Below are 26,018 nucleotides of genomic sequence, written 5' to 3'. Positions count from 1 at the left end.
GCCCTCGCAGTAGCCCTTGTGCAAAATACAAAACAAACAATACTGAATGGAAAAATACAAACAAGAAACAAGTTTAGTAAAGAGACTCGAGCATGTTAGAACATTAAGGTAATTTGTAAACAAGAGGTGAATGTAAGGAATGAACATAATCTGTAAAACGCTGGAAGATCACAAAGTATAGGAATGTGTTGTTTTGCGTCACCACTTTCAGGTCAAAATACGTAAATTGCAAACTTGTCATTTGAGTTATCAACACGAGGTTCCGCTGTCCCTAGTTCGGCAGTAATAGACAGAGGGAGAGCAGGTAGTAAACACCACCCCACCGCCAATGCTTGGGATACTTTTCGCAAACGAATAGTGAGATTGACCCTTCCTATTATTACGCCTTCACGGTTGAAACGAGATCATGGTTGATGACGCGTATTCCAATCAACGAGACGCAAGTTGCGAGTCATGCACACCCTAGCCACTGGACCAGACCAAGCGCAGTTGTATCACGCTTTTGATATCGGGAGCATGTTGTAACCAATAATTGTTTAATCTTTCTTGTTGTTTTGATATATCTAAAGCTGTCTTTAATTTTAATACAATTAGATAAACCAGCTAAACAAATTCCCTATCGCCAATTCTTTGACTGTCAAATTCCACTAGTTTGTCAGACAGTAGTGGCCAATCTTACAACACATCCAAGCCCTCATAGGACGTTTTTCATCAACGTACAATAAACCACAAATCCCCTGACTCACATCCCAGGTACCTGAAAACACTATAATTACACCGACTAAACTTAAGAAAATAATCATAATGAACGTTGATAATTTGAACAGCATTAGTCGGGTGAAAGTCGGATACCTTATCAACAGTAACACTAATTACAAAAACGTTCTGTTTAACCTTCCAAGTGTCCGTATCTTTCACAATGATCCGGCATGGGCAGGTGGTTAAGGCATTCGACTCTTAATCCGAAGGTCGCGGGTTCGAATCCCCGTCATATCAAACATGCTCGCCATTTTAGCCATGGGATGTTATAATGTAATGGTCACTTACACTGCTTGTTGGTAAAAGAGTAGCCCAAGAGTTGGCGGTAGGTGGTAATGACTAGCTGTCTTCCCTCTGGACTTACACTGCTAAATTAAGGACGGCTAGCGCAGATAACCCTCCTGTATCTTTGCGCGAAATTAAAAAACAAACAAATGTCTTTCAGACTTATTTCACGGCTGAAAATTTCAATTCTACCCGTACAATTTTCTCTCTTCTATCAATTCTTCAAAGGACGGTAGAGATACCGACGATGAGAAAAGGTCGAAACGTTGTTGGCTCCTCTACATATTGCTTTCTCTACCCATACCAGCCGTTTTTACATATGTATAATTGTAGTTCCAATGTGCTAGCTCGACATTTGCAAATGTAATGGAAAGGCACACCTGTGTCTTACAGCTAGAACTGAGGCAGATAACCTCCGAGATGTTTGCTGTTTAATTTTTCTTTCAAGGAGGTGCGCTCGACCGGTTTTATGGGATACCACACCTTTAAGTCAAAGAAAACAATAGTCGGCAACTGAACTCGTTAACAATATGAAAAATATCATACTTATTGCGCCGCATTGAAACAAAATAACCAATTTAGTGCCAATTGCGTGTTTTGTATATCGTCACTAAACCTGCAGCATCTATGTTTCTCAACAATAATTAAATAATTATCTTGCGCACGTTGTCCGCACGGAAAAATTGTGTAAAATAAGAAAATTAAATATTGTACTAGAAGTTACATCAATTACCTTCCCTCCCCACTCATCCAATCTTCAACACATAACACATACTTGTGGTGTTGCGTCTGAGCTGTGTGTTAAATCAAATAACAACTATTGCAGTTAACTTTCAACGATGAAAACTTAAAATTTGTTTCAAAGTTTTTTTTTGTTGTTTTTTTTTTAAATTTAGAAATATAGTTATGTAATGTGATTTTCTGAACATGCGAGTTCCCATGGTAACGGTAGACATGTGAGCGCGCTCAATAGTTTGTATTAAAAATAACCAAATTTTCTTTTGGTGATTTAACACATTACAAAATAGTGCAATGAGAGAGTACCATGGTGATGTACAATCAATCATTTAAGAGGGCCAACGCCCACGTCTAGCTGAGAGTCGTCTGAGAGGGCCAACGCCCACGCCAAGCTGAGAATCGTCTGAGAGGGCCAACGCCCACGCCAAGCTGAGAATCGTCTGAGAGGGCCAACGCCCACGCCAAGCTGAGAATCGTCTGAGAGGGCCAACGCCCACGCCAAGCTGAGAATCGTCTGAGAGGGCCAACGCCCACGCCAAGCTGAGAGTCGTCTGAGAGGGCCAACGCCCACGCCAAGCTGCGAGTCGTCTGAGAGGCCTGCCCTGCTTTCATGAAGATCGAGGATTATAAACATTTTACATTGGTTGTACTTGAATGCTGAAATTCCACTAATCTTTTTCAAATGTTAAATAATTATTTATAAAACAAAAATTCAATTTCTCTAGATGCTTCGATACCAACAAGCACGTGGGAATTAAATTTGATATCTCGCAAGGTGGCGGGCGCTGCTGAACGTGTTCCACAAACGTTCTATAAAATAACCATATATATATATATATATATATATAGACAGTAATCAGACTTATCATATAGACAATTTGTATATTATTTACACTATCTTATTGCACAGGAATATTACTTCTGTGAGAGGTGGGGTGCACTTTCACCCCGCCCTATTGGAATATACGTAGTTACAACTTTGACAACTGAGAAAGAAATAACAAAACACAATTTTACGTTTGAGATATCAAAGTCAGTGGCATGTTTAGGTAAGGACTACATGTGGCTTAGCCCAGGGTTCATGGTCTTAACGGGGACCATTAATAACACTATCTAAATTATGTTCCTGGATAGTATATGCTATTTCTTAATTTCTTATGTTGTAAAAGTAGAGAAAATGGTCAGTATTCCCTTCAACCTTTCCTTTTGTGACCTGGATAATGAAATTTAGAAATTAACCTATTTTCTGTGTAAAAACGGGCAAATTTGCACATTTTCATTTCCATAAGATCTGAATAAAACAACATATGAATCAAGATTTACATGTATTTATACTAAAGTTATGCAAAAATGTTTAGAAGTGAGTAGTTTTTCGAGATTTGTGACTGTAATGTAAATACGTATCAGCCCCCAAATATAGTCTCCCATCATGTTTTCGTTATACGCTCCTAGGTCACAAAAGCAAAGTTTGAAGAGAAAAATAGGTCTTTTCCCTTTTAGTTTAGGCATAAGCAATTGGGAAATAACACTTTCTGTCCAGGAACAAGAAAAGTAAAAATTTTGTTATAGTGTAATTATATGTACAATTATATAGAATGTAGGGCCCACAAAGATTATTAGCCCCTGGACCTACCCAAGGTTAAATCCGCTACTGGTCAAAGGTGTATCGCCGTACTAGTTTACCGAATTATTTAATGTAAAAAAGAGTATACTAAAACCTTCTGTAAAAAAAATTAATTTGCTTTTAATTGTATTTTACTAATGAGAGTGAACCTACAGTTACATACGATCTGAAAACTTAACGTTAACGGGCTTCACAATAAAAACACAAGAACGAACCAAATTAACGTTAGTGTTACTAAATTATTCATCTTATAACATGCTATAAAATAAGCTAAAATCTGGTGTTCGATACCTCGCGGTGGACACAACAGGTAATCGAATACGGCTTTGCTCTTAAAGAACAAAGAAATAAAATGTATCAAAATGAATACGAAACCCATGAAACAGAGTCCTCTTGTAGCTTCAAGCGAAACTTAAACACATGAAACAAAGAAATATTTCCCGTCACTTACGACCTCTTATCCAGCAACATAATAGTAGCAGTCACTAAATACGATACATACAACGCATGCGCGGATAGGATAAAAAATAAAATAGCCAATAACAACACGTCCACACTTTCTTCTAAACAAAGAATAACATGTTCTCCAACTCCTAACCCAGTCAGAACAAGAGGCTCGAGAGGTTCAACTGCAGGACTCCCCACGATGATGAATGGTCAACTCAGGCGGCATGTTCTTGGGTTTCACTGAAAGGAGTTCATGCGCGCGTCGTTTTATTATATCAGTGTGACCAGAGCATGAATGTGCACAGATGTTAAGTTTTGTGTTTTGTTTTCTCATATCGTTACGCAGAGTAAATTAACAGCAATGGTTGTATACATATACCAAGTATACATCTAAATTCACAGCTTCCAGAATTCCATGTTTTCTTAATTTCGCTCTATTTTTACGTGTGGGATGAACATGTATACACTGTATTAAGCCTAGTCTTACGTGTGAATAAATAATATATGGAAGAATATAATGAAAAGTAGAGAGATACCCGAGACAATTAGAAGAAAAGATAATTAAAGGTTATACTGCACTAAAAGAACAACTCAGAGGGCGTTGTTTTAGAAGCACGTGACAGCCGCGTGTAATATTTCATAATAAAATACTGCGAAGTGACTCTCGTGAAACTGATCCTCATTGTTTTCAAATACCCGCGCGTGCTGGCCAAATGGAATTACCTGACTGGTCAGGTCATACACCTTTAGAGTCGAGTTGTAGCCGTCCTTGACTTTAACCTTTTGAATGTGCGAAAACTTACAAGTGTTGACAACATTATACAATTGTTAGTTTCTCCAACATTAAGTGTTTTGTCCAACGCAACTACTACTTACGTATCTGATTTCTTATTTATGAATTTCGAGATAACGTTAAGACATGCTGGAAGCAACAAGCATCCTGCTAATATGTGAAACGTTTACGATTTGTATAATTTAACATACTAACCACCATTTTATCCAAGTGATGTTGGCCTGTAACGGTAAAATTCATGTTTCGATGCTCGCGGGAAACAGCCTGTAATCTACTGTGTGGCCTTGAAATAGCCAAAAACACTTCCCTCCTAAAGTTACTGTTTGAAAATGTTACAAGTATTGAGAGATGATTTTTAAACTGAACTAAACCGACTGAGGTATGGTCGCACATGGTACGAGATTGGTAGATATGTAATCAGTACGAAAATGCAAGACGTTACATTTCTTCACCTACACTACAAGTGTATAACCTATCACTTTATTTTGGTTTACTTTCAATTTGGCGCAAAACTATACGTTGGTTGTGGGCGCTAGCCGTCTCAATTTTAGCTGGAAAAAGACTACAGGGAAGGCAGTTAGTCATGTCATAACAACCCGCCGCCAACTGTTGGGTTACTCTTAATGAAAAGCGAGGTCGACAGTAACATTATAACGTCCCAACGGCTGAAAGTGCGAGCTTGTTTGGTGGGACGGAGATTTGAACCCGCATCTCACAGATTACGAGTCTAGCGCCCTCTACTTGGCAACGCAGGCTCCAACCTATCAGGCATCATTGTATCATTTCATTGCATTGAGGTATTTTTTAACTTGAACGAATACAAGGTGCATAGCGTCTTTAGCTCAGCATCTTGGCGAGAAGAACATTCCAATCAGCAGCCCAGTATACGAACTACTAAGTCACACCTGGCCTGCTGCTATACACAGTGTTATAATTCCATGTTTAATTTTCATATACATATTCCAATACCATTCTCCATAGTTGCTAAGTGAAAAATTATACATGTAGACGACTGAGAATATATCGTGTGAATGACTCTCTGGGATACGTTTATTTCATGACAATAAATTAGATTTTGAATAAAGATGATTAGTTTGTATTCATAATTGTACCTTACACTTGTCGAATATTCAGTTCTGGGGTAGTGCTGACTGTATTTTATCAGCTGGTTTTCGCGAAAGTGAGGAAAATCACGGCGCTCGAAGAATGTTTTGTTAATCGAAGGTTGTGTTCGGGTAGAGGGCACTCGACTCGTAATGTGAGGGTCGCAGGTTGGAACTCCCGTCATACTGAACATACCCGCCCTTTCAGCCGTGGGGGCGTTATAATGGTACGATTAACCGCACTATTTGTTGGTAAAAGAGTAGCCCAAGAGTTGGCAGTGGATGGTAACGACTAGCTGCTTTCCTTGTAGTCACACTGCTAAATTAGGCATGGCTAGCAGCGCAGATTGCCAGCGCCACCTACCTAGGTTGTGTTGAAACTATCTTTCAATAATCACGCATGTTTTGGGGGATTTATAAAATTATCATAACTGGAAATAAAACTTTTGGAAACGTGGTTGCTGGTAGAAACCTTTTTTATTTTAACAAATAAAAGAAACCGGTGCTCGAGGTACTAATTTTCGAAAGTACTTTTATAATATTGTAACCCCAAACACTATCTCACAAAACCACGTGACAAGTCAGATAATACCAGACATTTTCAAGAAGTACACTTTCCATCCATACTTTTAACAGTGTGCGTGTGCGTGAAAACACGTTCCCACAAGAAAGATGGAATGTAGGTGTTCTTATGAAACAGTGAATTACGTTTAACCCCCCTGTAGAAGCAAACATAACCGAAAGCGATACTTTAAAACATAAAATGAGCTTTGTGACACAATGGTTCAGGTTTCTTGTGTAACACAATTTAAATCACATAAAAACACGTGTCGTAGTGCCCGACCCCTGTCGGATTATTGTTCCACCCTCAGACGCTAACTTACCCTGTGTGATAATAATAGTAATACAGCGTATAACTCTCTGCTGTAATTCACCTTATTACTGTAATGTTTACAGCAATAGTAACCCAACATATAATCGACATTATTACCTTAATTACAATCTTAAACAAAAAAACAACAACAAAGGAACATACAGTTGTTAGCATGAAAAATCAACAAATCACGTGTGTATATATATATTTATCGCCTCCGCCTTTTGCAAAAACGCCCCCTGGGCAATACGGTATGTTAGTTATAATAATGATTATAATAAAAACTCGCCCGTGTTATGTTACTCACCCGCAAGTTCTCGAGTTGAATCCGTACAAACTCGGCACGTGATGCTTGGTCACTTCCGGCCACTAAGAAACTTCCCACATACTACAACGAAACAAATATTAACTTTAAAAAACAGGATAACATAAAAATACATTACAAACCTTTACTTATAAAGGATAACACAAAATCTCGTGTTCTCAATATACGCACACACCCGATCAATCCCACTATTCGTTGGTAAAAGAGTAGCCCAAGAGTTGGCGGTGGGTGGTGATGACTAGCTGCCTTCCCTCTGGTCTTACACTGCTAAATTAGGGATGTCTAACACAGATAGCCCTCGTGTAGCTTTGTGCGAAATTCAAAACAAACCTATCTTTTAATATCACATGCAGTTATTACAATGTACTGTTATTTAAATTACAAAAAATAAACACATGTGACACAAATGTACTTAATAAATCTTTAAAAACAAACTTGTACAGAGAACCTAAACACAGATTTTATTAATTTCTTGGGTGGATAAATAACTAATTTTGGTAATTAAACTAATGATTCAGCGAATTCTGTTCGCACCTTACTATCAAACTAATGAGGGTTTATCGGATCTTTCGTTACAGACGACTCGGAGCTAGCCAGAACACCAAAAAAATAAACAAGTAATTAGGTTTAAGTAAGGGGGTTGAAACCGAAGTTCGTTTGTTTTTGTTAGAATAAAATGTTACTACGTGACGTCATGCACATCCTGAAGTTAAATTGAAAAAAAAAAATTACGGATACACGTGCGACATCTACCGTCAGTTTACTTAACAGGTTTTCTTTTGTGGCTGAGTTTTAAAGAAAAGAAAAAAAAGGCTTCACTGTCACAACAATTTTCCAGAACAACTCATACCAGTTGGCAAATGCAGCTGTAACGTACAAAACAAGTTAATAAAAGTTAGAAAGATGGAAGAACAAATATCACGAACTAACGAAAATACACTGGAAAGATGAACTACACTTTGAAGGTCAGTCACTAATTTTGACCTCACAGACAATGTCAGACAAAATATTGTTTCAGTTTCAGAAAAGATACATTGGGTAGGGTGATTAAACCGGTAACTGACTTCGAAGTACATTCTGTCAGATAATTTACAAGATATCGTCCGTGTGGTCACAATTATTGACTGACCGACCTTGAACTTAAACTCGCGCAACCTACCAGACCTTGAAATATTTCTTCACACATAGTCTATCAAATACTTTAAGACATCGCTTGTAGGGTCACAGCTAGTGACTGACCTTGAAGTTACAATTTACAAAACTGTGTAGTCGGTCACAAGTGGCGAACCTTGAACCACACAAAATCAAGACAAAACATAACAACAGTATTGATTCCACAGAATTATTAGTTCCTAATAATATTAATAAAAAATTCTGAGGTTCATAAAACAAGTAAATAAAACCAAACATAAACCCGGCATATTTATTAACCAACTGCGAATCAAGTACAAGTCAACGTTCCAAACAGAAACAAACGCTCTCAATTTCTTATACAACACTGAATCCCTACACATCGCAAGCACTATTTCCCAACGCGTAGTAAAACGAGAGTCAAAAAACATAAAAGTTCAATGAAAAGGATAAATGAAAAAACAGTTGTATTCTGTATTCTCAAGACAGCTAGTACGGGTATTATACAACGTAAAGAAAACAAATATTTTGACCTTTTTAAGCCATCTTCAGCTTAACGGGCAATTGACAAAAAAAACTTTGTTAACCGGAAGTGGACCTAAGAAAATCGAAACGTTGTTGCTGTACGTTATTTTAATTAAAGTTTTGATACCAATACCAGCCGTCATGAGAATACATTTTTCCTTCAAGTGAGTTTGTTTGTGACAAATAACGAAATAAATCTTAATTTTAAGAAATTTAATTTTTTGTTTGTTTGATGCGACTTGTACTGAACTTCAGAACACTAGTCTTCGTTATCTTTCCATGAGATTTATTTTTAGATTAACGCTCCAATTCAACAAACCGGAGAATTCTGAGGGGGCGCTTTGGATATATTCCTTTAACAAGTATACTTGGAATCATTGGAACGGACATTGCCACTATCCATGCGACTAAAATAAGCTAAAGCGATTATTTATGTGGAAAGACTAAGATGTTTGAATATTCGATGAAAATGTGTTGTCTTTTTTTGAAAGAAATTACAATATTATTTCAAGGAAACCTAGCATGTATTTTAAAGTTACACTGCTGGCCAAAATCTTAAGGCCACTGAACAAAGAAAAAATATGCATTTTGCGTTGTTAGACTCAACCACTTATTTAAGTAGACCTTCGAAAGATGAAAATAAGAAAAGGTAAAATAAAAATAAACGTTTTTAGCATTTAATAGGGAAAATGTGAACACTATGAAATTAGCCGAAATACTAGCAGGTCAAAAGTTTGAGACCATACTGGAACGAAGCGTTAATCAGTAAACACGTAACGAAATTTCGTCACTTGTGTTCAAGCATCAGCGTTGTCAACATCTCCCACTGACACCTTCTCTGTTACACTGGGTAAAAACATAGCAAAGGCTAAAAAGTTGACAGAGTTTGAACGTGGCAGAATTGTCGAGCAGCAAAAGCAAGGTCTCTCTCAACGCGCCATAGCTGGTAAGATTGGGCGTAGTAAAACTGCTGTTACAAATTTCTTAAAAGACCCTGAGGGATATAGAACGAGAATTTCAAGTGGTCGGCTCAAGAAAATTTCGCCGGCGTTGAGCAGGAGGATTTGACGGGTTGTCCGGCAAGACACGAGCCGATCGTCGGACCAGATTAAGGCCCTTACGGACGCAGAATGCAGCTCAAGAACAATAAAAGAAAGGCTTTAAAAACCGTAAACATCTTCAAAAGGCCACGCCTCCTTCCACACCATGAAACAACTCGGTTAAATTTTGCTGGGAAGCAAACATGAGACGTAGAAAAGTGGAAGAAAGTTTTGTTTTCTAATGAGAAAAAGTTTAATCTGGCTGGTCCAGATGGCTTCCAACGTCACTAGCACGATAAGGATATCCCACCGAAGACATTTTCGACACGACACAGTGGAGAAGGTTCCATCATGATCTGGGGTGCTTTCTCCTTCCATGGAACAATGGAGCTTCAGGTTAGACAGTGGCATCAAACAGCAGTTGGCTACAATTGACATGTTGGAGAGAGCATCCATATTGACTGAAGGCCCTCGCTTGTGCCGAAATGACTGGATCTTTCAGCAGGACAACGCTGAAATCCACAATGCCCGCAGGACAAAGGACTTTTCATGGCGAATGACGCGATTCTTTTGGACCATCCAGCGTGTTCGCCAGAACTGAACCCCATTGAAAATGTTTGGGGGTGGATGGCAAGGGAAGTCTATAGAAATGGACGTCAATTCCAAACAGTGTATGATCTTCGTGAAGCCATCTTCACCACTTGGAATAACACTGAATGTTTGAAGTTATTCGCAATGATGGCCGTGCAACTCACTACTGATACTTTTTGTTGGGCATTTCCTACCCTGTTTAGGACTTGTTTTTGGTATGGTCTTAGCCTAAATACCAGCTGGTCAAAAGTTTAATTTCATAGTGTTCACATTTTCCGATTAAATGCTAATTTTTTCCCCCTCTTTTCTTATTTGCATCTTTCGAAGCTCTACTCACACAAGTGGTTGAGTCTAACAACGCAAAAAGGCATATTTTTTCTTTATGTTCATTGGCCTTAAGATTTTGGCCAGCAGTGCATTTTCAATCTGCACAGTACTATATACAGAAAGGCTTCCTGATGTATAATCAAACTATGATGACGTTTGACACATCCATGATGTTTTTAAAGCCACAAACAAACCCGGGTAACGTTCGACACGTTAAGAATCTTTCTAAAGGTGCAAACAAATCCAGGTAACTCTTGATGACGAGAAAACCCACTGAAGATGACCTAGGAAGGTCGAAACGTTGTTCTCTCCTCATCAATAAAAATACCGATACTAGCCGTTCTGATATACAAACCCGGGTAACGTTTACTACGTCAAATTACATCCATGATTTTTCTAAAGTCATATCACGTGCGCTGGGATATCGTTTTAAACATCCAGCATCTTTCTAAACCGACATCAGCTATGTCCATATTTACGTGTTATTATATAAATTTCTTTGTTTCTGAACCGACAAATATAAATTAAGTCAGATACTTAAGCTTTTATTATGCATATTACATAACATGTACACATGGTTTGTTAAAATAAACTTAGTTCCTTCTAGAAGCTTACAGAAATACTGTCCTTGGTAGGGTTAAACAATCCTGTGCTGAAAGGCGTGAAATAGACTCAAGTCTACTTTAATTACAACTCGCTATTGGCCAACAACCTTAAGGATCTCATGGCCTGGACCTTAATACGTTGTTTTATCGTGTTTGTAATTTCCCAAGTGCTAAAATCACCCAAACTCCTACTTATGCAAAACAAAATATGCCTGAAGTACAAGACATGAGAGGTCAAACTTGGGTCAGACATGAAATTAGTAAATACAAAAAAAAAAAAGATATTCAAACTTATAGTACAAGACAAGCGCCTAACGAGAGAAGACGTTATTTTAAAGTAACTATTAATAAAAATGAAACGTTATTATAACCATTGTGAGGAGAAAACGAAACGTTTATCAGATTCAAACTGGTAAATAAAGTCACGATGCTGTAAAAATCATGTTATTCGGCCAGAAGGCAGGAAAGAGAGGAATGAGATAATCCCCGGATGTCAAACATGGATAAGGTTAAACTCCCTCTACATGTAAAAATGGCAAAACTAAAATGAATGGTTTTTTTTATGTTACATAAAAACAAACTTTAAAGGGTTTTCAAATCAAGTCTAGACGAGAAATGAATGTCTATGAATGACCTATTTTACTTGCTAGGTTGACCAAGTAACGCACAAAGGTTTGATCCTGTCGAATTGCCTATTAAACTTAATTCCTGGACAAGCACATAAATTGAGTCCTACACTATCAATTTTATTCAATTATTTGAATTCACCTTTGGCTGCATATGAAGCGACTTATTAAATTTGACATCAAATCTTCACTTAAGAAAATACAACTATGAATTTAGGCCCGGCATGGCCAGGTGGTTAAGGCACTCGACTCGTAATCCAAGGATTACGAGTTCGAATCCCTGTCACACCAAACATGCTCGCCCTTTCAGCCGTGGGAGCGTTATGTTACGGCCAATCCCATTTTACGTTGATAAAAGAGTAGCCCAAGAGTTGGCGGTGAGTGGTAATGATTAATTGCCTTCCTTCTAGTCTTACAGTGAGTGCTAAGTTAAGGACGGCTAACGCAGATAGCCCTCGTGTAGCTTTGCGCGAAATTCAAAAACAAAACCCCTGAGTATCTAGGTGACCATTTGTTCACTTTGATTTTTTTTTAAATTATTTTAGCGGTCGTACAGATGGTTCTTCTTTACAAAGTATTTTTGTAATAAATGAAATTACTTTTGAAGAGATTATTTAACCGTTGAACATTGTTGTTCGAACATTACCCAAGGTAACGGGTTAAATAGTGTCTGAACATCGTCATCCGATGTCACAATGAATTTCAAGCCCATCCCACTTACCTCATTAAACAGCGCCATCTTTTTTTCTCCGCGGTATTTAACACTCCTACGAAAAGTGGGGCCTAATAGACCCCAGAGCAACTTGAAAGGTTATTAATATTAGGCTAATAATTTTGTATTTAAATGAAATGGCAAATCAAATTGCCACTTTTCGTAGGAGTGTTAATGGAAGAGGCTATTATCTATCAAAGTATTGTTAAAATTGTTTATTTGCTTGAAAAATATTTATGAGGTTTGTTTCTCGTTGAAGGACTATTAGATATCTTAGGGTGGCCACATGGCTCATGAAAAGAAGGCATGTCCTCTTTTTAAAACTTTTGCAGAAGGCATGTCCTCCTTTTATAACCTTATGTTCTCCGTCCGGCAGGCATTTTGATATCGTTCCGAATTGTACTTAGAATATGATAATAAAGTTTACTTACATTACGTACCAAGTGTATTAAGAGCTTTAATAATACAGTAAACTGGTGAAAGAAACGAAGTCGAAACGCCATCCGTTCTTTCAACAGAAAGGTAAAGTCCATTAAAGGTCTCCAACTAATTCCATTTTCCTTTACATACAACATAAAAGCCAGAAAACGTGTTGCGAGTATGTGAACGTAATCGTATCTTTTACTTGTCAGCTTGTAACATCATAGTTTTGACATTTAAAACATTATAAAATGTACTGTTAAAATTTCGATGGTGGAATATTTGTTAAGCACAAAGCAGTCCAATGGTTTATCTCCACTCTGCATACACGAATCGAACCTCTTAATTGTGAGGTCGAAAGTCTCAAGCTTACCGCTGAGAATACAGGTGGCTACCAATGAAACTGAATTTAAAAATTTACCTTCACAACCTTATACTTTCGATATACCTTAAAAACTTACGAAGAAAAAAAACCGGGCTATACGGATTTGTGTGGACAAATGTTATCCAAATCAACTCGATAATAAGTAAAATGGAAAGTGAAAATCCTGCCACTTCCCTGAAAGCTGAATGAACATTTCTACTCTGATTATAACTATGTTTACCAATTTCTCAAGAAGAATGAAACGTAATAGGAAAAACATTATAAAACTTATTAATAAGTGTGGAAGAGTTAGTAAAATGTGCGAAATTTTGTTCAGAGAAGTTAATTTCGTTAAAATCTTTGGATGATTTGTTTTATCTACTTTTTTTTCCCAACCACATGTTGCGAGTTAACAACTGAAACAGGACGATATGTAGTTGTTTATTCTCAGAAATTCGTGCTGTTGATGGTTTCTTATCATTAGACTTAATTGAAAACTGTAAAACAAGCGATTCTTAATCCTCTCTTTCTTCCACCAGGTGGCCGTGAATTTGGTTCACTGTTTTACAACGAACCCGAATAAATCTAAACTGTATTTTACGTTTTTATTGTGTACTTTTATTTATGCCACCGTGGCAACTCTAAGAACTTTAACGCTAAAAATCGAGTTTCGATACTTGGAGGCAGAACACAGCCGCTTGTTTCTGGTAAGAATATCATTGGTTGGTTCACTGATAGTTATATATTTATTAAGTAGTAATGGCCATGAATAAACGATCGCCTCGTGACTCGTGTGAACAGTGTTTCGGCGTCTAATAACAGGGGAGTTGCTCACCTTGGGAATGAATGTTATGCAGGTTAGGTAAAAACCAATCGCTGTTTGAGGCGTCAGTGACGAAAAAAAAAAAACACTTAAATTTATCCACTGTACGCTACGAACACCCAAATATTGGAGAAACATGGGTGCAAAAGAAATTCGATCTGGTTAAAGTTAGAGGACACAATATCCTCGCGTACCCTTATTTTGTTTTGTTTTTGCCACGCCTGAAACAGAATTTGAGACATTATTGGGATTCCTATACTCCAAAGTTCAATATGTCACCTTCATAATACACTGGAATGTGTGCGACAGGAACGGCACTTCAAACGGCTGAATTATTATAAAAATATGTCGGAGATCTACGAGTGATCCCCCGTCCAGCACAGTCTGTTTGTTTGTTTTTAATTTCGTGCAAAGCTACACGAAGGCTCTCTGCTCTAGCCGTCCCTAATTTTGTAGTGTAAGACTAGAGGGAAGGCAGCTAGTCATCACCACCCACCGCCAACACCTGGGCTACTTTTTTACCAACGAATAGTGGGACTGACCGTAACATTATAACGCCCCCACGGCTGAAAGGGCGAGCATGTTTGGCGCTACGGGGATACGAACCCGCGACCCTCAGATTACGAGTCGCACGCCTTAACCCGTCTGACCATGCCGCCCCGTCCAGCACAGAGTTCTGTTGGAGTATTAGGAGTACCTGTAACACATCAGACAGAAGTAGTGTTACAGTTTTAATATACAGTTGGAGACTGTTTTATGTCAAATATAAACAACAACAAAATCTCTTTCATACAGTACAACAAATAAATCGCCAATATATAAAGAACTTCTTTTCCCAACATGTTTACCAACAAAAGTAGGGACTTTTTAAACACAGTATATACCTTACACTAATTAATAACTTATACATTTCACAAGGGAATTCAAACCTCCAACACTGGATACTATTACACTGTAAACTCAACTACAAAGTTACGCTTCAGGTTGCATATAAAGCGCATGTTTCTAAACACATCTAACCAACTGCGCGACGTAGCTTTGTCTAATGAGAAAGATGAAAATTAATGAAAGTTCTACTGACCTTAAAATAAGTAACGTCTCGCACTTGTAAAAAAGGCTTAGGTAACTGAGCCGAGAGCTCGTGGGCATGAAACAATGTAACATAATATGGTGATAGTCCACATAAAGTACTTAATATAAATATGAACAATCACATTAAAAGATTGTAAAAAGTTAAAAGTTCTACTAACCCTAAAAAGATCGCTTTATTTGGGGAGACAAGTTTAACGATTATTTTCACCTACGAAGAGTTCATCGTCAGAGTTACCCAGATTTTAATTTAAATATAATAACAATAATTATAATATTTCTTGACTCGTAGAAATATAGCTTTGCTAGATTACAGTATTTAACCCACATTCTAGATGCAAAATATTTCAATTCATAGAAAAAATAAAAGAATCAATGACAAATTACAGATACCCGAGGAAAGCACGACATACATGTTAATTCATATCATAAAAAGTGAAAATGGATCTACATACAAAAAAAAGTTATTTTATCGTTAGGAGCTAGTTTTCTTTAATTACATTAATTTGTTGTAAAGATCATTTTGGAAAGAAAATGTATAATGTATTTTAAAACATCGCAAATTAAAATAGAAACTCGATATCTGGCCCAGCACAACCGGTGTTGTAAATATAGGCCTGCACCGGTGTCTTTACGATCTTAACTACGGGTTAAAAGCTGTAATTGCCAAGTTCACTATATACAAAACACACACCCACACTGCTTTAAAATAAAATAAAAAACACGATTTTTATCTTCAAATATGTGGGAAAGTACCGACTAATCTAGAAACGTTACCGTAGCCGATGTTACTGTAAAAACACCAGCAGTGACCTGCTAACATTTGCCGTTAAATTAGCATTAGTTACGCCTTTATTAAGTTCGACCTATACTCAATAGTATGAACACTACAATTTGTTTACGTTTTCAGCCGCGGCATAAAGGCTCATACAACACCTCCAAGTTTGTTTGTTGTTTTTTTTGTCGTCTCGAGTACAAATTTTTAGCTCACAGCTCCGTCATCCCTTGACCGATTCGAGATTTAATTAGTTTCGGACTCGGGAGGTCCGATTGATGCCTTTGACCGCATCCAGTTCTCTTAGGTAAATTTATTCTAAGTCTGCCTAAAACAATTTCAATTTGAGGATAAGCTGGTGAAGATCCTGAGCAGTAACCAAAATTTAATAGGTATTTCTGGCGCACAAAAATATAACCAAAAAATTTGGGAAAAAGTTAAATTTATTTACTCTAATTTAGTCTGAAAGAATTTCAAGTACCGCAGCCATTCAGGATTCCCTCTTCTTAACTTTAGTTTAGCTGGGACTAAACTTGACAGTACTTACCATACATAAACAAACGTTTATTTCACGACTTTAAGTCACACATTTTTAAAAACTTTGATAAACTTTCAACATACTGTTGTACAAAATGTCCACTAAAGTATATTGAATACAGCCGTAAGCGTTTCATACGAAGGGTAGAGCTGAAGAAAAATTAGGTTAAAAAAATGGGTTAAGTTAAAGTTCCTCGATAATTTTCCCAACAAGATGAATAACAATGTTTAGAGACAACAAGGGAACTGTTGGTCCATCTAGGCTTTCCCCACCTGTGTCCCCCTATTCCTACTATTCTCACTGTTAAATATGAAAAAAAAAAAAAAATGCATCAGGCTATCAATTCCTTTTACAATCTAAAACACCTCAATCAAACACCCTCTAACTAGTTTTTCTTCAAGAGAAAAGAATCGGAGATCTTAACCTATCTTCAGTCTTAAACACTATTCTAGTAACCCTCTTCTGAACCCTTTCTAACAATTCATTGTCGTTCCTCACGTACAAAACCAAATGACAATACAGCTACTAAACGGATAAATAAAACTACCAACTAATTCAACAAAGGATTTGTCATAATTACCAGAAAGAGGGATCAACACAGTTATATTTATGAAACTAAAATTATTGGATAAATCTAACTAAAAACTTCAGCTGAGTTTCGTATGTTCGTGTAACCATGAGCAGAGCAACTCGTCCATTATCATCACATAATGTCAATTAAAACTTAATGTTAGTGTCCATCAGGTAACCCGATATGTGCATTTCAATTCAAGTCGTTCTCACTTGACAGTTTGAACAATGATATTGTGTAAAAACAAAACACCCAGATTGATATTGAAATACACTAGTGTTCCCAAAGTAAAATGACTTTTGGGACAGAAAAAGCTGATTAAATACATAAAAGTGGTCGTAGAATCTTTGGAAGCCTCAAATGTGGTTAGCAGGATGAGGACCCTGTCAGGTGAAAGTTGACCAGTCATCTGGACGATATAGACCACCGTGATAACCTCCAGGAAACATGGGGTTGAAGCGGCTAGTGAGCCTCATTTCTACAGATGAACTACTTTCATAGGGCCTTTGCTATTTTGCCATTTAAATCAGTTACAAAGATGAAGGAATGGTTAATAAATTTAGATTCGATGATAACATTAAGATCTTGGCTGTTGCTGGCTATGAAGAGGATGCTGTTGATTTACAAAATGATTTACATCATCTAGCGAGTTGAACAACTAAATGGCAGAGGGGTTTTAATTAAAATAAATGCAAGGTATTGCATGCAGGTATCACAATTTGAATTATGAATTAGCAGTTTTATGGAAGAAAATCGTCTTCGTTTTCCAGTTGACTAGTTTCTTAAGCCATCCAAACAATGAGCTGTTGCTAGTAAGTAAGGTTAATAGGATTTGAGGTTGTATCTATGGGCATATTGAGCACAAGTCTAAAGACATTATAATGATATTGTATAGGTCATTAGCTATGGCACATTTGGATTACTGTGTTTAATGTTCGGTTACTTAAAAAATCTAAATTGTTGGAAATGGTTTAAAGGAAGACTACTAGGATGATACCTGGGATGGAAGAGAAAGGGAGAGTTAGAGGGAATCTCATTGATGTTTTACAATTCAAAGACGTTAAATGGTAATACACAATTTTTGTATTTGATGCCGAGAACGGATGACAAATTTTGGCAGGGTAGGATCTGTCTTAAAACCAAGACTGTTTCATTAATATTAAACAGAGTGGTTGGATTTTGGAACGGAATTAATTTAGAAAAGATGTTTAGGGAAACATTAATAAATATTTGAAATGTGAGGGCGTTTTACTTTTCTATTCTAGAGTTTAGTACATTTGATGAGACGATCTAGAAGGATCATCACGTTCCTTATTTTCCTTAAATTATACGTCTGTATATCATCAGTAAAGCCAAGAACATACAAATTATTCTTCACTGCACAGCCTGACAAAAAAACGTATCCAACTGCAAGATCTTGGATTAAAAGACGTGGATATTGTGACATCGGTTTAGGCAGAGATTAGTTATGACTTCTGTGTGCTAAGACTAGAAGTCCCTTCTAATGGATTATAACATCCCTTTACCTCTCACACCTGCTAAACGGGTATAAAGAAGGTATCGACCGAATGGATTGACCAGTACACTCACTGAGTTTGAATTCATGTATGGAACACTCTGGGAAGATGCTTGTGGTCGTTTCGAGCATTGATGATGAACATACCATTATTATTTTAGCGGTTCATTGATTCACTCATTTTAATCAAGGCATTTCGATATACGACTTGTATTAATGTCCAAAATGGCAACATGCCTGAGTAAATGTTTAAGTGTCGTTTATTTGGCTGTAAACTCTGACACCAAATGGTTATTTTGTGATAATGGACTTCAAAAGCGTACATTTGCATATCAGATCAACTCGAAGCTGTCATCGATATGCAGTAGCTGAAATATATTTTTTAAAAATTCGAATCTCCTTTCACTGTTTTGAGCAGTAAATTTTCAATTTTTTTTTTGGGGGGGAGGTGTGTGTGTGGACAAACTGTATTATTCATAAATAAAACAAACAACATTTTAATTGTTTCATTTTAGTATTTTTAACGTAACTGAAACTTGTATATAATTGTATAATTCCAAAATGGAATTATAGACTTGGTATTCGTTGGTTGGTTATGAAAAACCTTACCTAATAAACTAAAGGGTCCTACCTGGTAAATAGCATTCATTACTAATTCTTAGGCTACCCTAACGGAATAATAGGATCTCATGGTTACTTTTTTGTTTTTAATAATACAACCACGAATCCAAGGTGCGGTTTGGTTTAGATTTCGCTCAAAGTTACACGAGGGCTTTCTGTGCTAACAGTCTTTAAAATAGCAAGAAAAGTAGAGAGAAAGTAGTTCGTCATCACCATCCACTGTCAACTTTTGAACTACTCTTCTCGAAGAATAGCGAGTTTGACCATCCAATTTGTGTCTCCACGACTGAAAAGATGAGCATGTTTGATGGGGCGGGGATTCGAACTAGCAATCCACAGACTGCACGTCGAGTTCCATAGCCACCTGAACATAGACACCCCAAAGTGCGGAGCGCAAACTTACAAAATCGGTGCACAAATCATACACCCAGATTCGTAATCCGGCACACTAGGCCACAACCGTCCCAACAGCAGTCTAAAGCAGACTGTTTTGTTTGTTTGTTTTCAAAATACTGAGTTCTTAAAAAGTAAACATTAGACTCCGGTAGAACAGATTTCAAATACTGTTTTAGTGCAAAAAATATTTCGAACTTTGATTTCATAGCGGTTTTTTAAAACTTGTACTGACTCATTTAAAAAAGCAAACTAAAAACGATTAATGCCTTTTGAAAGACTGTATGCAAGTCATGTTTATTACAGCTTAAAGGTACTAAACTTGAGATAATCTAATTGAGGACAAAACCTAAGAACGGTTTTCGAAACAAAAAAGTTTTGTGGATAGCTAAAAAATGCCAGCGACATTCATTAACAATGAATTCTTAACACATTGAACCGTTAGGCCTAATAAAGAATGTCTTCTTTTTCAAACTCGTGTCATTCTAGGTTTGAAAAAAACAGGTTTAGGTTTGCAATTGATGCTTTGTTTAAGCGAGGGGTGTTCAGCGACTGACGTTAAAAAAGAAATATTTTTTAAAATAAATAAATTATGTCTGAGCACAACTGATTTATTGTTTGTGATTAAGGCATGACAGTTAAGACGAATAATTGGTATAGGAAAACAAATGAATACCGAGAGACACTACCCTAGAAATACAAAGCTCTTTGTTGTTATTTTTGTCGATTTTATTTATATCGTAAGAAGTTGAGACTGGTAGTTACTGAACGAAGAGATCGTCTTCCATGTACATTTATCACTAAAGTTCCATGTTATATGTAAATTATCAGAAAAATACCTAAAGCTAATATTTCGAGCAACAATCCTAACTCACAGATAAAAATATCTGAATGTTAATGTTCCGAGCTGTATAGATAATAAAACTCGTTGATGCGTAATGTATTTCGTACATGTAAAAACCCCTCAGATGGCGTGACGTGAAAGGTCTTTAAGCCTAACCGTAAGAAAAAAAAATCACGCGAGAGTACATATATTATACCAGTCTATTACACTTTTAAAACGAGATAATTCTAAAAATAGCATTGAGAATCTGTCACAGCTAAATATAGAGAGCAGTTAAGTGAATGAGGATCTTCATGACAAACAATTACATCCGTGTATGTGTTACAAACCACCGTTCGAAGTCTGTGAAAGACGCGAGAGAATATATTCAATAAAACACATCGAGTCAGAAAAAGGTATTTCATTACGTTTGATAGGCCTAGAAACATTACCGGTATACGTATAATAGTTGAGAAACTCAAAATTTATGTTTACCGTTTTGAAAATCCGGAACAGTAAAGTACTGGATATTGTATAAAAGTCAGTTTAGCTACCAAATTTATTGGACAAAACCTTCTACGCACCTCGATATGATGTTGAATCGGTTTGGGAGGCAGGAACGGCTTTTTCTTCGGTTGAGGCAAAACCCTAGTTTCTTTTTCTGTCATTTTATCACTTCACACATCTTGAAAGCCCATCAAAAAAGAAATTGTATGCAGACCGCGTATTAACGATTCGCAATATCTCTACATTGATATAAAAATACACCACTTATTTCTAATATCATGGGATCAGCAAATTTGAAAAATCCATACGATTAGCTTAGAATGTAGAGATCGAGGCATTATTGTACCTGAACAATGAAAAAGCTCCATATCAATTCGTTATTTCATTAATTCAATACTTTGGAACATCATATTCCGGGGTCGTTGCAAATATGTTCAAAATTCAAACTTGTCCATTTTTCTTCTATAACAGTAATAGATGGTCTATTACTAGAACTGGCATGGTTCACTATGATACCATATTTTTAACGCTTTAAGACATTACAGTAAAACTTAACTAGTATAACAATATTATTAGAGATTTTAAGACCCTAAGCAATCGAGTCCCACAAAACAAGTTAGCGGTCGAGTCGAGACACGAGGCTTAGCACCACCTGTAAGGCACGCGGTGAATAGCAGGCATGTCGCTCTAGTGACTGTACCACATTCCAACCACTACGCACAGGGGTCCACCTGTTCACGTGCTGAAGCAGACAGACATGCAAGTGGGTGTACCAAGGTGGCGAGACGTTTTACATATGTATGAGTCGGCTGGACATAAATCGCTCTGTGTGTGTGTGTGTGATATATATATATATATAGTTTGTCCTACACTACCTCTAGTGGTGTCTTTTATCTCCAAGGTCTCTCGAGCTACTAGGATGAAAAAAATTGTCTTTAATAAAGTAAACAAACTCGCCACAGCGGAAAAGGAAAGCACATGGGGAAAAAGATGAAAAACAAAAATAAAAGTTTCGAATGTCTTTTTGTTTAGATGTACGAGATCGCTAATCTATCGAACGCATGCTCTCATGTGTGAAATAAAAGCGATAAGTTAATTAATATAATAATCTTCTGTGCATTCTAATTTTGTGCTCGCCGTACAAGTTTGAAGAGTTATCAGATAAAATAAAACAGCATTTAAAATGTTATAACTCAAAGTTCGACGTTTCTAACGTCATCAAATAGAACGTTTTATGTTAGTTAGATAAGACGGTTAATAAAGTATACGTGATATAAATGCAAGTTAAATTTCACTAAAACAAAGTCGAGTGCTGCTAATTATCACATAATACCAGAAACTAAACAACAATAACTTGAATATATAGGGCACAAAACATTATATAATTTGGGGAAAATATATTTTACTATATTGTGGAGATATACGTTATCGTTAAAAAAAGAAAAACATTTTAAACCGAGGCTAAGAAAGGAAGTTATTTTAGTCGTTACAAGATATTAAAGGACTTACACTGCTATGAATTCAAAAAAATGGATTAATCTTTGATGCAATGAACGGTAATGTATTCGGACGGTTTCTACAAATGATATAAATTAAAACGTTGTTGTGGCCGAGAATACTGACCTTATTACACGCGTGTCTGTAGTAATTAGAAGGACCATCAGGCCTAACAACTGTTATCGAATATCACTATGTCAGTCCATACATTGCGTTTTCAAATGTGTTACATCTGAAAATAGCATTTTCACTCTATTGTGGTTACGTCTAGATAATAACTAGACGAAAACCTCTTGGAGAGATACGTAGCAGACAAAATGACAGATTTACCGTTTGTCTATATTTCTGTGATAGACAAAGGTGGATCTATTATGTTTCATTCCATTGTGAATATGCCATAGCGGTAAGTTTATGACGCTAAAATCCAAGATTCGATTCATCACGACGAGCAGAGAGCAGGTAAATGATTATACAGGTTTTACGATGTCCTCGAATAAGTGCTTGTTTAACCATCAACTATTGGTTACCGTGCCGGGCTGCCTACCGAAAAACTCCAAAATTCGAACTGCGATGTAGCTAAACATCTTCCTCGCTTTGGTTAAGCATTAACCTGTTGACTGCCAAGTATTTTAGCTGCTACAATACAACTCTAATGCTTCTTCATTTTGTAACTTTTTTCGTGACGCCATTTTGGATCGAAAGTGAAGCAATTTGTAAGTAGGTCAAAGGCGTGTATGGTGCTGAAATCTAGCGTTGAAGTTAAGTATTATTGAGAACGAATTAACTCGTCCGTGGCACTGTGTTACAGATTGGCTTGGACGAGTTATCTCATCTAGGGCACTAAACAGGTTAACAAAAATACAACACGTCGGAATTAAAACAGATCAAATTCTCCTCTCCCTGACAAAGTCAACTGCTAAGCCTAAATAAAAATATCGACTTGATGAAACTATTGTACTTTCTTTTAAGTTGATTATACAACTTTAAAAATAAATTTCCCGACTTACTCTACAGACTATTTCTCAGAAATTTTAAAGCAAGTTACTCAGTGATGAGAAACGTAAGCAGTACTTTCTAAACTTATCGAAAAATAAAACGTTCGCAGGTGTGTTTCAAACCATAATATCCTTAAATCACGAAAACAATGTTTTTGTTTCAGAATTTTGGTACACAAATTGCTGTCCGCGAATTAACCATAGTTAATTTGGAACCGTTAAGACTAGATGGGAGGCAACTAATCAATAGCACCCACCGCCAATTCACGGGTTACTCTTCTTTTATAGAATAGTGTAATTTCATCTTCACTCTTATAACGCACCCTAACCTCAAAGTCAGTGGCGCGGTTTTGCAACAAGTAGTTCGGATTCGCAATACAAACAATTAGGGACGGCTTGCGCAGACAGCTCTCGCGCAGCATTGCGCGAAATTCAAAAGAAACAAACTTGTATTAAAAATTTTTTAAACACCTTGTAAGTTAAAACGAATGGTACAATAATACAAGAAGGATCACTCTTTTGAAAGAAAGGTTCATAAAATATGTGACAGGAATAATTTCGACTTATTAATACCCTATCAACACAGTCCTTTAATTAATCAAAATATATTTTATTATTTGTAAATAATTTAATGAAGAATTGTACTCCACGTTTGAAAATATGAAATCAGAAATGAATAATGATGTTTAGTAGGCATGAACGAATACAGATAGAACGTAGAGAAATGTTTAACGTAATGTCGGTTTGTATTCACGGCCTTTAAGTGAAAGGAAAAATAATTAAACTTTAAACCCATGAAGCTTCAAAAATCTTTAATATATTTTAATATTGTTAAGAAAGTAGGTTAAAACAAGACAAATAAAATACACACGAACTAAGACTAAGCATACGAAAAAAGTTTCCACAACATAGATCAAAGGTTGTGACATCTAGTGGCGCTTATCCGGACTATTAGGGACCAATGCAATAAAACAAAATATATATTTAGACACGAGTAACGAACTGAGCATTAATAAACACACGTAACTTTATAATGTTTCTTAGTTAAATCCCAGTTGGCATTTTCACTTCATACTATTTTAATTATAATATAAAACACTGAATTGTGGTTTTTGTGTAATATTACATTTGGAAAACCAGTTTGTTTCGGAGTTTCGAGCAGGACAATGAGTGTAAAGCCGCCCCCTAATGAGGAAGAGCAGCAAGCCATTATCAGTTTGGTCGCTACTGTTGCAGCGCACCCGGGGCCCAAAAACTGTGAAGCGTGCTTTCGGGGTAACTGATCGCAAATCCTGAACCACCGTCTGGACACACTAATCATTAAGCTTCGACTGACCTCATTGGAAAACAAGCATGTTCGATTAAATCACGTTGTTATCTGAAGTTACGTCATTTATCACGTTTAAAGAAAAGAACAGATTATAAAACTTAAATCAATTTTTCTTGGACACAACATTAGTTTGTTGTTTTTTGTTTATAAGGGGTTTCTTTTCAGTGTTGTTATCACGAGTCTAAAGTTTTAATATAATAGTTTCCATAGTTTTATTCAATTGAAGCTGCAAATAAATGCGACCTCTAGTTTTGTTATTTTAGTTTCACACACACACACACACACACTTGCTTTGACCCAATCTTTAGCAATAATCAAGAAAGACAAACAGAAATGTTTCTTGGAAGTTAACGTTTCACACGACAGATTAGAAGTTGTCACTCGGCACTAGTGGCCAGAAAGCAATTTTTGACGATGCACTCCTGCCACCTATGGCCAAACATCTGTACTAAAGCTCATATTGACGTAACTGCCTTCTTTGTTTCAGATCATACGTTAAATATTTTTGCAAAAGCAGTAATTATAAACAGAAAATATTAAAGAATTCCTGAGAAATATGATAACAAGACAGATTGAGCAGGTATATTTGAAGAATGTATTTACGTATAGTGATAAACTACCATTATGTACAATAACAACAGAAGAATACGACATATTTATTTGTGTATGTAGTTTATCCACGCTGATCCATCAATAGCTTCAAATCCGTATCACTTTGTTTCTTTGTTTCAAGAGCAGTTCGGGGATCTTTTAGACTAATAAGAAATGTGTCTTGTAATAAATGGTACTAATTAATGTACAAGTAAAGGATAATCCATGACAGAATTTTAAACTAAGCGATGCATGTTAGTGTTTATTGGTGTCGTTTTATAAAGAAAAATAAAAACTAACAAAATAACAGAATCTTTAAATTAACCCTACAGGACTGGTATTCAAACAGCTTGACAAAAATTACTTCATAAATCTAAGCTAAAAGTTCGTTATGGTTACCGGTGGAAGAACCTATGAACCCAAACGATTTACGTTTGGCTATTGTTTGATGGTTAATACGTACTATTAGATGAATAATCTGTAAATATTCGTGAGGGCGCTGTAAACGCATAGCAACAACACAGATGAGAGCCTCTTTCTGTTTTCTCTCCTTATATATTAATAGCATACTTTTGTCACAGCTGACTACTGGAGTGTATCTAAAAATAGTAAAAATGGCTTATTTTCTACCACCTTTGAAAACAGTGTTAAATAAGGTTT

General features: G+C 36.5%; 1 protein-coding gene across 1 annotated transcript in view; it reads right to left on the bottom strand.

Annotated features, from left to right (window-relative positions):
- Positions 1-2,111: 2,111 nt before the first annotated feature.
- Positions 2,112-26,018, bottom strand: part of LOC143251787 (uncharacterized) — a 31,542-nt gene continuing 7,635 nt past the window's right edge. Inside the window, exons 2-3 of the mRNA XM_076503031.1 lie at positions 6,931-7,011; positions 2,112-2,384 (exon numbers count right to left, since the gene is read on the bottom strand). Of these exons, the coding sequence (XP_076359146.1) occupies positions 2,112-2,384; positions 6,931-7,011 (354 nt within the window). The remainder of the gene's footprint in view (positions 2,385-6,930; positions 7,012-26,018) is intronic.

This window comes from Tachypleus tridentatus, chromosome 6 (genome assembly GCF_004210375.1).
Source record: "Tachypleus tridentatus isolate NWPU-2018 chromosome 6, ASM421037v1, whole genome shotgun sequence".
In the NCBI taxonomy this organism is placed as follows: domain Eukaryota; kingdom Metazoa; phylum Arthropoda; class Merostomata; order Xiphosura; family Limulidae; genus Tachypleus; species Tachypleus tridentatus.
Note: the sequence above shows the minus strand (reverse complement) of the source record. Positions and strands in the feature narration are given on the sequence as shown.